The 12,664-nt window shown below is 45.4% G+C and overlaps 1 protein-coding gene across 1 annotated transcript in view; it reads left to right on the top strand.

Moving 5' to 3' along the window:
* The first annotated feature begins 3,110 nt into the window (after positions 1-3,110).
* The window catches only part of cylda (cylindromatosis (turban tumor syndrome), a), a 46,157-nt gene continuing 36,603 nt past the window's right edge, over positions 3,111-12,664 (top strand). Inside the window, exons 1-2 of the mRNA XM_055648418.1 lie at positions 3,111-3,192; positions 6,427-7,089. Of these exons, the coding sequence (XP_055504393.1) occupies positions 6,586-7,089 (504 nt within the window). The 5' untranslated portion in view covers positions 3,111-3,192; positions 6,427-6,585. The remainder of the gene's footprint in view (positions 3,193-6,426; positions 7,090-12,664) is intronic.

Below are 12,664 nucleotides of genomic sequence, written 5' to 3' on the forward strand. Positions count from 1 at the left end.
AAGACCCTTCCTCAGACTGAAACATGACCTGTTCATTCCCTCCCGAGATGCTGCCTGACCCGCTGAGTTCACAAGTAGTTTGTGAATGCAGGAACATTCATTTTTATATCTAACTTTTTCATTGTCAATTGTTACATAACGATTCCTACAACAATCATATTCTTGATATATTCAGTACAGATCTAGCCATTTGTGTTTCTGAAGGCTAAGAAGGATACTTGGAATTGCAGAATTGTGTTCAACTGTATTCCAACACAATCCGTCTGCCAAGGCCTACTGGATCTCTCAGTTGCTAAACACTTTTAACTCCCCATCCCATTCCCACACTGACCTTTCAGGTAGGCCTCCTCCATTGCAACAGTGTGTCCACACGAAAACTGGAGGAACAGCACCTTATAGTCCAAAGATAGGCCCAAAATGCTGGATTATCTCAGCGAGCCAGGCAGCATCTCTGGAGAGAAGGAATAGGCGATGTTTCGGGTCGGAACTCTTCAGACTGAAAGATTTGGGGGGGGGGTTGCAGGTGAGCAAAGGACACAGCAAATCAGGGCCGGCAACAGATGACCTCAGGTAGAGTGGAGCCCATAATGGTCCATTGTTGGTTGTTGAAGATGAGAGAGATACAAGGATGTGAACGGTGGAACTGGCAAGGTGACTAGGGTGGGGAAGGGGGGGAGCATGTAGGAGTTACTTGAAATTAGAGAAATCAAGATTCATACCACTGGGCTGGAAGCTGCCCAAGCCAAATATGAGGTGCTGTTCCTCACATTCCACTTGGATAGTTTGCAACCTAATGTTTTTTTTTCAACTTTTTTTATTTTTTTAGTATGTTTAAAAGTCTGTTTTTAATGTTTCTTTGTGTGTTATGTGTGGGGGGGGGGGGGGGGGGGCGAGGGGGAAACCGTTTCGGCCGCCTCCTCCATGGAGAGGCGACTTTTTTCAGATCGCCTCCCCCGTGGCCTAACATCGAGGATCGGGCGGCCTTTTCCGGAGACTTACCCGGAGCTTCAGCGGCGGACGCAGCGTGGACTCTCGGCGCGGAGCGGGTGAGACCTTGCTGGGGCTCGCTGGAGGGGTGTGCTCCGTTACGCTGGCCCGCGGCAGCCGGCAGCCTGAAGCAGCGGTCTGCAGAACTCCAGCTGGTGCGGCGTCTACAGCCCGGGATCCCTCGTGGAGGACCCGGGGGGAAGAAGAAGCTTCCACCACCGGCCCGCGGCCGTCTTCTACCGCGGGCGCGGTATGGACTTACCATCTCCCCTAGAGGGGAGCTTCGACCGCCGGCCTTGCAGACTGCGGTGCTTCCGGCTGCGGCACGGCAGGTACTTTAAAACTTTGACCGCCGGCCTGCGGCCTACACCAGCCTGAAGCCGCGGTCTCTGGTTGGGAAGAGCCGATCCTGGACTCACCTTGACTTTGACTTTGTCCCTTACCATCTGGACGCCCGCAGCAACGGCTGTGGAGGGTGGAGGTCCCGACCACGGGGGGTAAATGGAGGAGGACTGGCCAAGTTCTGTGCCTTCCACCACAGTGATGAATGCTGTGGTGGATGTTTGTGTAAAATTTTTATTGTGGTTGTGTGTTCTTTATTACTGTACCGCTGCTGGTAACCCAAATTCCACCGACCTTGGTTGTGTGGCAATTAAATTATATCTAATCTATCTAGTTTGCAACCCAATGCCCCAACCCCAGATAAAACTTACTCCATACCTTTCCATTTCATATTCCCCTCTCACTGTATAGCTATGCCCTCTACTGGTGGACGTTTCCACCCTGGGAAAAGCTTGGTGGCGGAGCATGGCGATTTTTTGCATGCTCTTCCCAGGAAAGGACCAATAAGAGGATCACCCGATGCAATCGGTCTACTCTTTTAAATGTGGTGTCGCAGCGGTAGAGCTGCTGCCCTACAGCACCGGAGATTTGGGATCGATCCCGATCACACCATCCCCGCCAAGGTTTACCCTGTCCCCACCAGCCCCCGGACAGGACGGGACACCCGGGAGGGGACAGGGACGGCCCAGCAGCAATTCAACAGCTCAACTCAACTCAACAGACCCTGACCCCGACCCCGACCCCGACCCTGGACAAAACATAAGCCTTCACACAACGTAGTAGCACAGTTACCGAGAATGTTTATAGGGTGATTTCACCAAAGGTCAAATGAGCGTAGATCCCCCCTCACGTGACCGAAAATTTTAACTGGAGGACATATGTCAGATCGGTACATGTAAGTGAATGGGGAAACACGCACTTTCCCACCCGTTAAAAACATGGAAAACGGCCGATTTTTGAGCTAAAATGTTCTGTGTTGGTCGGGGTGACCGTGAAGCACAGCGACCTAAATTCCATCAAAAGTAAGTTAATAATTCCTTACTTTTGATGAAATTCAGCGAGCAAACGCGATAATTCCCGATATTTTGGATCTTAAAATCTCCACGGCAAATGTCAGCTGTTCACTTCCGCTGTTTTCTACCTTCAGTTCCCTCTTGTAATTACCTTACTTTCTATCTTTTTTTTTGCCTGAAAATTTAGGTCGCTGTGCTTCACGGTCACCCCGACCAACACAGAACATTTCAGCTCAAAAATCGGCCGTTTTCCATGTTTTTAACGGGTGGGAAAGTGCGTGTTTCACCATTCACTTACATGTACCGATCTGACATATGTCCTCCAGTTAAAATTTTCGGTCACGTGAGGGGGGGATCTACGCTCATTTGACCTTTGGTGAAATCACCCTATAGCGAGTGATCTATGACCCGGGCATGCGCAGTCCGAATACCGAACTCGCCTATTCCTTCTCTCCACAGATGCTGCCTCACCCGCTGAGTTTCTCCAGCATTCTCGTCGACCTGGTGCCGATTGGGTAGTCCACCCGTCAGTCAAGCATGTCCCGCCCTCCGCACGTTCCTATTGGGCGGCCAGCCCGCTAATTAGAACAGTACCGCCCCCTCCCCCTCCACCACCGGTGGCGATTGGACGGTCGGCCTGTCCGTCCGCGGTAGTCCCGCCTCCCCCCACCGCGCGCTCCTATTGGGTCACCTCGCCGGCGGAAGCGGCCGGACTTCGGTGACGGACAGCGGCCTGGACCAATGCGGATCTCGTAGGCGCGGGGGTGGGGGAAGGGGGAGCGGTTGTCGTTTCCGGTCGTTGCCGTGAGGAGCGAGTGATGTGGATGGAGCCCGGGGACAGGCGGCGCCGGTGAGTGTCCGCGCGTGTGTGTGTGTGTGTGAGGGGGGGAGACGGGGAGACGCTGTCTGTGGCATCGCAGCAACCCGCGGGCCGAGGGCATCGTGTACAGCACGGACATTGTGGGCCGAAGGGCCTGTCCCTGTGCTCTACAGCTCTGTGTCAGGGATGTAAACCAGACAAGAAGTTTGGTTCAACATCTCAAATGTACCTCTATCTCAAACTCTGTATGTGAGTGTGTGTGTCTGTATGTGTCTCTGTATCAGTGTGTGGATGTGGATGTGTGTGAGTGTGTATTTCTGTGTGAATGTATGTATGTAAGTGTGTGTATATCTGTATGTATGTGTGTGTATGTATGTAAGTATGTGTATGTCTGTGTGTATGTATGTAAGTATGTGTAAGTATGTGTATGTCTGTATGTGTATGTCTGTGTGTATGTATGTAAGTGTGTGTATGTATGTCTGTGTGTGTGTGTGTATGTATGTCTGTGTGTGTGTGTATGTAAGTGTGTGTATGTGTGTGTCTGTGTGTGTGTATGTATGTGTCTGTGTGTGTGTATGTAAGTGTGTGTATGTATGTCTGTGTGTGTGTATGTAAGTGTGTGTATGTCTGTGTGTGTGTATGTGTGTATGTCTGTGTGTGTGTATGGCTGTGTGTATGTATGTCTGTGTGTGTGTATGTATGTCGCTTCAGAGATGCTGCCTGTCCCATTGAGTTACTCCAGCATATTGTGTCTATCAGGGATTACTTGAAGTTAGAAAAAAATCAATATTCATATCGCTGGGGTGTAAGCTGCACAAGCAAAATATCGGGTGCTGTTCCTCCAGTTTGCATTGGGCCTCACTCTGACAGTGGAGGAGACCCAGGATAGTTGTATATGTGTATATACTGTACACACAAACTGAACGTTTTACTTGTGTATTATATTGTTTACAGTGTACTATGTTTACATATTATGTTGTGCTGCTGAAAGTAAGCATCTCTATGTTCTGTTTGGGACATATGACACTAAAGCACAGTTGACGTGTGTTATTCCTTCTCTCCAGAGATGCTGCATTTTGTGTTTCATCAGTTCATAAGTGATAGGAGCAGCATTAGGCCTATCAACTCTATTCCACAATTCAATCATGGCTGATCTACCTTTCCCTCGCAAACCCCATTCTCCTGCCTTCTCCCCTTAACCCCAGACACCCCTGCTAATCGAGAATCTATCCATCTCTGCCTTTAAATTATATCCATTGGCCTCCACAGCCTTCTTTGGCAATGAATTCCACAGATTCACCACCCACTGTCAATCTTGTGGCTAGCTACCACAGGAGTTGCGTTTCAAGGCCAAGATTGTAATCATCAACATCTTAAATCATCTTTTATTCAACATTGTCCAAAATGGAATGGTTAATGCACTTCATACCAGTTAATTAAATATTTTATTGACAGCTGTCATACATCCTGACACACATACCAACTTCAGTGCAAAAATAATCCTATCCAGTTGCAGGAGGAAAACCTATGATCGACACAAAAAGCTCGAATAACTCAGTGGGCCAGAGAGCATCTCTGGAGAAACAGAATAGTTTTTGGGTCGAGACCCTTCTTCAGACCGAGAGTTAGGGGAAAAGGAAACGAGAGATATAGATTGTTTAAGAAGGAACTGCAGATGCTGGTAAATCGAAGGTACACAAAAAAGCTGGAGAAACTCAGCAGGTGCAGCAGCATCTATGGAGCGAAGGAAATGGGCAACGTTTCGTGCCGAAACCCGAAGGTTTCCTATTTCCTTCGCTCCAAGAGATATATAGATGGTCATATAGAGAGATTAGAACAAATGAGTGAAAGATGGATATGCATTACGTGGATAGAACAGGTTTGGAGGGATATGGGCCAAATGCGGGCAGGTGGGACTAATGTTGCTGGGGCATTTTGGCTGGTGTGGGCAAGTAGGGCCAAAGGGCCTGTTTCTACACTATATGACTATATGCAAAAAAAGTAACGATGATAAAGGAAACAGGCCATTGTTAGCTGTGAGCTAGGTGTGAACGAGCCACAGACAATGAGATTCAACAAGACCACTTTGAAGCTAGTATGACTTGGGTGGGGGTGGGATGAAGAGGGGGGGGGATGGATACAAGAGTTACTTGGAGTTGGGGAAATCAAAACATACTGCTGTGTTGTAAACTGCCGAAGCGAAATTTGAGGTGCTGTTCCTCCAATATGTGATTGGCCTCTGATAGTGGAGGAGGCCCAGGACAGAAAGGTCAGTTTGGGAATGGGAAGGGGAATTAAAGTGTTTGGCAACCGGGAGATCAGGTAGGTCCAGGCGGACTGAGGAAAACCTAGATTTGAAACTAAACCAATCTTTGCCTGATCCCTGGGAAGAGATTATTTTCGAGCCCTCATCTACAAAGGAATTGAAAGCAGAGTTCTGTTCAACTAGTTCTGTTCAGTTTCATTGGGTTAGAACCAAACATGTTTTTGATTCCTACCATGAAGCTGCACCTCAAAGCCTTGCTCTGATATTTGTAAAATCTTTATAGCTGTATAATTCAATAACAAATGTGGCTTGCATTGTATTTTGGAAACCTGAATCTTGCTTTCACTCAGTCTGGCGTGATTTTATCTTTGCATAATTTACGATGCATGTTTTCCTTATTTTAAGGAGGAACTGATACATAGTTATTGGATAACTATGTATCCAATACACACATATTGTAGAGGCTCCAGAGGATATTTATGAGAATAATCCCAGGAATGATTGGGTTAACCGAGTGTTTGGAGGCACTGGGCCTGTACTCGCTGGAGTTTAGAAGGGGGACCTTGTTGAATCTTACTGAATAGTGAAAGGCCTGGATAGAGTAGACGTGGAGAGGATGTTTCCACTAGTGGAAGAGAGTCTAGAACCAGAGGCCGTAACCTCAGAATAAAAGGAAGTACCTTTGGAAAGGAGATAAGAAGGGATTTCTTTAGTCAGAGGGTGGTGAATGTGTGGAGTTCATTGCCACAGGTGGCTGTGGAGGCCAAGTCAATGGGTATTCTTATGGCGGAGATTGACAGACTCTTGATTAGTGCGGGTATCGGGTTATGGGGAGAAGGCAGGCGAATGGAGTTGAGAGGGTAAGATAGATCAGCCATGATTGAACGGCATAGTAGACGATGTGCCAGATGGAGTAATTCTGCTCCTTGAAGTTATGATCACAATGCATGAAATGTTTGGGATAATTATTGACATTTCTTTTTTTTTTACCCATTTAGGTGAACGACTTGTGTTTACTGAAGAATTGAGGTTTTTTCCAAATGAAATCTATTTAATACATTCAATAATGTAATGTCGACATTGCTCCTGGTCCCAGCACTCGTAGCAACACAGTGACTTTGAGACACAGTCTAGGCTAAGCACCTGAAGTTTGCATCATGAATACTGCGGCTCCGTGGAACAAAGATAAACCCAACGCTGTGACTCGTGACGAGGCCAGATATTACCTTGTTGCTCAGGAATGCACCGCATTTGAAAAACCCACCCTATCATTAGTCAGACTAGTGAAGGGGACCATGGTGTTGCTTTGCGAACGAGGTTCTCAGCTGCCGAACATTCACGCTAACAAGATCAAAAGGGGGTCGGTTATTGTGCAGTGCCTGGAAGACCCGTACACCATCATGCTCATGGACGAGAAGGAATTGCAGGAAGTTGAGCCACGCATTGCTGAACTGCTGTTTGCTGTTTCAACCAGTGAGGAGAGGCACATTCTGTCCAAAAACAAAGCAAGGTTGCAGAAAGCTCTACAGATTAATTGTGGATCGAACGTCAATGTTCAGTTGAGACCCGGTGAAGAAAAAATACCTGGAATCGTACGGTTTAAGGGACCGCTGCTGCAGAGTATGTTGCTGTGTGAAACGTGTTTTGGAGTGGAGTTATTGGTAAGTCTTTTCTGTGTTTTATACACTGTGTACATTTTAGAGTTTAGTGATATAGTGCGGAAAAAGGCCCTTTGGCCCACCTGATCCGTGCTAACCAGCAATCATCCTGTACATTAACATTATCCTACACACCAGCGACAATTTACAACTTTTTACGGGCCAATTAACCAATAATATGTCTTTGGAGTGTGGAGGAAACCAGCGCACCCGGAGAAAACCCCCGTGGTCATAGGGAGAATGTACAAACTCCATACAGACAGCACCCGAGGTCAGGATCGAAACTGTGTCTCTGGTGCTGTGATGGGGGCTTTGGTGGAGTGCAACAATAAAATGTCTACTTGTTCTGTCTAACTTGAATGATAGAACTCCGCTGCCTGTTGACTCCGCTGCTTCCATAATTATTCTGCAAGTCTTCTTGACTAGGAACAATTCTTTCTCTGAGAAGAGAGAGAGAGCCGGAGTAAAGAAGTGGGTCAGGTAGCATCTTTGGAGAACATGGTTAGGTGATGTTTTGGGTCGGAAACCCTGCGTTAAATTGATTGTGATTGGCGTGGAGAAAGCTGGAAGAGAGGTGTGGGCAGGACAAAGCCTGGTGAAGGATAGGTGGACAGAGGTAAGCACCAGTTGCTAATCGTTGATAACCTCTCCCCTGTCTTCTGCTGAGACTGTACAGCACAGGCTACAGCAAGGGAGTTAACACCTTTGAATATCACCCCACACGTTGCATGAAATAATTAAGTGCTGTGAGATAGTGCTCTTGGTTCTAAATAGCAAAGCTTTTGGTTTTGATTGGATAGATACAGTATGGAACCTTGTCCTTCAGAAGGGTCCCGACCTGAATCGTTGCCTATCCACATTCTCCTGAGAAGCTGCCTGACCAACTTGGTTACTCCAGCACTTTGTATCTCTTTTAAAATTCCTCGAATGTTGCAAAGCATACTTGGCGAATAAAGTGTGATTCTGATTCTGATTGGTAAACCAGCATCTGCAGTTCCTTGCGTCTCTTCTCTTTCTGATGTGTTTTGTCAGTGCATGCTGATGGTCATTAATCTGTCCGTTAGTTCATTTGTCACAATCGTGCATTCGTTTAACGTGCTAATTTGCTATCTTGGTTATAATTAGTGGTTTATTAATATTGAGCAAGATTCTGGGACGTATAAAATTAGAACACACCGTTCAGGCGCAGTTAATTAGATCCAGCATTACAACAAGGTCAAGTGATTACATTATTGTATTTATGTCATAGGAATTATTTATTCAGTAGCATGAAGTATTCATGGATTCCTATCTAAATCCAAATTGTTATTTTCTAAGGGAAAATAATTGGTCCAGAAACTAATGAAATACCTCAAAAGAGAAATTGTTTTTAAAATAGAATATAATCTCTTTCATCCAGCAGGCTTGGTTCTTAATTACCAGATTTTCTCATCTTGAGGATGTTATTCTTATTAATCCACCAACACATTTTAAATCATTGTTTTTTAGATATTAGACAATAGAGTAATAAAATTGTTATGAAACGGGTAGTTAGGAATATTGGAAATGAGGCCCAGGTAGGTTTTAAGGGTACGTGGTAAATGAAAATGGACTAGTTTTGCGAGAACATAGGGTTTGGCTGTGTGAGAGGGAGCCTAGGAACCTGCATCAGGTGAATCCAGTGTCCTAGCAACAGCATTTCTGAATGATTGGCTAGCAGATTATTAGTTTATCTGTAAACTATAGTCCTGACACAAAACATCAACAATCCATGTTCTCCGGAAATGCTGCCCGATCCGCTGAGTTATTCCAGCACTTTGTGTCTTTTTTGTTTGTAAACCAGCATCCGCAGTTCCTTCAGCCTACATAGTAAATGACTCCAGTTTTTAACTGGGATGTCCATCAAAATTTGATTGCAAATCTTAAATAGAGATTGTGAGTTAAGAATGATGAATGGATCGGCCATAACTGTTCAGAAAGCAAATGTCTCTCATCAGTTTTTTTTGTTATTATTGTGTTGGTTTTCTTTATACTCTTTATACTCTTCCCTCTCTTGTTTTATGATTTATTTTTATGAATAATAATAACAAGAGGAATCGAATATAGGAGCAAAGAGGTCCTTCTGCAGTTGTACAGAGCCCTAGTGAGACCACACCTGGAGTATTGTGTGCAGTTTTGGTCCCCTAATTTGAGGAAGGACATTTTTGTTATTGCGGGAGTGCAGCGTAGGTATACAAGGTTAATTCCCGGGATGGCGGGACTATCATCTGCTGAGAGAATGGAGCAGCTGGGCTTGTACACTCTGGAGTTTAGAAGGATGAGAGGGAATCTCATTAAAACATATAAGATTGTTAAGGGCTTGGACAGGCTAGAGGCAGGAAACATGTTCCCGATGTTGGGGGAGACAAGAACCAGGGGCCAGTTTTTAGAATAAGGAGTAAGCCATTTGGAATGGAGACGAGGAAACACTTTTTCTCTCAGAGAGTGGTGAGTGTGGAATTCTCTGCCTCATAGGACAGTGGAGGCAGGTTCTCTGGATGCTTTCAAGAGAGAGCTAGATAGGGCTCTTAAAAATAGCGGAGTCAGGGGATATGGGGAGAAGGCAGGAACGGGGCACTGATTGGGGATGATCAGCCATGATCACATTGAATGGCGGTGCTGGCTCAAAGGGCCAAATGGCATACTCCTGCACCTATTGTCTATTGTCTATTTTTGTTTAAACCCCTAATTTCTTGTCATTTGTTTTGTCTTTCTTTCCCTTTGGGTGGGACTTCCATATAGCTTGATATGGTGGTCTGAGCTCTGAGAACGTTCCCCAACCCAACACGTTCAATTCCCTCCACAGATGCTGCCTGACCCGTTGAGTTACTCTCGCACTTTGTGTTCTACCCAAGATTCCAGCGTCTGCCGTTTCCTGTGTCTCCAAACTATATACTTGTTGCGATCGGAAGAATGTGTAGGCTGCGCCCTCGCCTACTGGCTTCCTGTCTGTTTCATCTGTATTTCCTGTGGAATTCCCCAGCATTTTCAGTCAGCATCTCAACTTGGCTGTGTGGTAATTTGCATATCACTGTACCTTAATTGGTACATGTGACAATAAAATACCTTTGAAACACTTGAGGGAAGGAGCGACAAGTGTAGCATTTCCTGTGGTTGCAAGAGAAAGTGCCAGGAGAGGGGGTTACCTTTGAACTTCCTTACCTCTGCTCCATGACACTGGTCTTATTATAGTTCAATGTCAAGCCCTGTTTGTACGACCTAATCTTACTTCCTCTTCGTTGTTCTTCATGTTTTAAATATCGTTTCCCTTAACTAACTGTATGTTTACTCTGTTCTTCCCTCCCTAACTCTCTTTAAACTTCCTGTCCATTTTCCATTCAAAGACATTTGTTCAGGTCCATGGATAAGAAAGGTTTAGAGGGATATGGGCCAAACATGGCCAAGTGGGACGAGTATTGATGGGGTATGGCATGGGTAAGTTGGGCTGAAGGTCCTTGTCCCATGCTGTATGACTCGGGTTCCTCAAAGTTATCAAATTTAATTTATTTTACAACTCTCTCTTTTTGTGCACTCTGGTTCTTAGTCCATTTATCCCACACGCCTGCCAAATTTCCAACCTTTTCTACAACTGATATAACCATATAACAATTACAGCACCGAAACAGGCCATCTCGGCCCTACAAGTCCGTGCCGAACAACTTTTTTTCCCCTTAGTCCCACCTGCCTGCACTCATACCATAACCCTCCATTCCCTTCTCATCCATATGCCTATCCAATTTATTTTTAAATGATAGAAACATAGAAATTAGGTGCAGGAGTAGGCCATTTGTCCCTTTGAGCCTGCACCGCCATTCAATATGATCATGGCTGATCATCCAACTCAGTATCCCGTACCTGCCTTCTCTCCATACCCCCTGATCCCCTTAGCCACAAGGGCCACATCTAACTCCCTCTTAAATATAGCCAATGAACTGGCCTCAACTACCCTCTGTGGCAGAGAGTTCCAGAGATTCACCACTCTCTGTGTTTGATCTTATCGGTCATACCAATGAACCTGCCTCCACCACTTCCACTGGAAGCTCATTCCACACCGCTACCACTCTCTGAGTAAAGAAGTTCCCCCTCATATTACCCCTAAACTTCTGTCCCCCTTCATTCTGAAGTCATGTCCTCTTGTTTGAATCTTCCCTATTCTCAAAGGGAAAAGCTTGTCCACATCAACTCTGTCTATCCCTCTCATCATTTTAAAGACCTCTATCAAAGTCCCCCTTAACCTTCTGCGCTCCAGAGAATAAAGACCTAACCGGGTTTTTAACCGGGTAGTTAGGAAATCCAGGTGCATCTGAAGCACTGGTCTTGAGGAGATGCATTGTCCAAGCCCAGGTTCTTTGTTCGAAGCTGATGATTTTAAATATGTTTGTTTTATTGGAGTTGCTGCCTCACAGCGTCCGAGGCCCGGTTTCGATCCTGACTGTGGGTGCTGCCTTGATGGAGTTAGTATGTTCTCCCTGTGACCGTGTGTGATTCCTCCGGGAGCTCTCTGAGAAAACCTACCCTGTCACGGGGAGAATGTACAAACTCCATATGGACAGCACCCATATTCATGAGCGAACCTGGGTCTACAGGCGCCGTAAGGCAGAAACTCTACTGCTGCGCCACTGTGCCGCCCTTAGACACGGTGTCTTTTGTTTTTGTAAACCAGCATCTGTAGTTCCTTGTGCCTCCCAACCTTTGTATTAACTTCCCTTTGCAATAAGCAATAACATTGTTCTCCTATTTGCTGCATTTTACCACTAGCCTTTTGCCAATCATACACCGAAAGATTCAGATCCCTTTATGTCAGAGCTAAGCAATCCCTCACCATTTGTATTTAAAACAACCATTTGTGCCAAAATAGTCAAATTCTCTATGCTTTGCTATCTTCTTCTTGCATATGGCGGGCACACACCAGACAACTTGTTCTTTGATCTTCTGTTCGTGCACGCCAGGTTGATTGCATTCGTCGAAACAGGGTGGACCACGTGTAGGTTGCAATCTCCCACCCATGCTTTGCTATGATGCAAGGTCCGTGTCCTTTGACTTGATCCTATCTATAGCCCTGAGTAACATTACTTCCTCTTCATAACTCACTTTCCAGCCTTTCTTCGATTTGAAAGGATTTTTAACTACAATAGGCACCAATGTCTGCATGTTAAAATTATTTTTCACTTCAGACTTTTACAGATTCAAATTCTTGTTTCGAGGGCACAATGTTAATTTGGAAACTTCTGCTTTTGCACATATGACAACTTAGTGGCAGGGTAATTTATTCTAATAGGAGCATTCTATTCTGTGAAGTGTTTACAGTAAGTATTTTGATTTCATTTCCTCTTGCTTTTTTTTTTAACACTGAGTCAGATCGTGAAATGATTTCTAGGTGCAAGGAGAAACAGAGAATCGCAGTGGGTGGTTTAGAGAAAAAAGACACAAAGTGCTGGAGTAACTCAGCAGGTCAGGCAGCATTTCTGGAGAATGCATGGATAGGTAATTTTTTAGGTAGGTCTGATGTGCCTGTCTGAAGAAGGGTCCCGACCTAAAACTTTGTCTATCCATGCTCTAC

This window comes from Leucoraja erinacea, chromosome 17 (assembly GCF_028641065.1).
Source record: "Leucoraja erinacea ecotype New England chromosome 17, Leri_hhj_1, whole genome shotgun sequence".
Lineage (NCBI taxonomy): Eukaryota > Metazoa > Chordata > Chondrichthyes > Rajiformes > Rajidae > Leucoraja > Leucoraja erinaceus.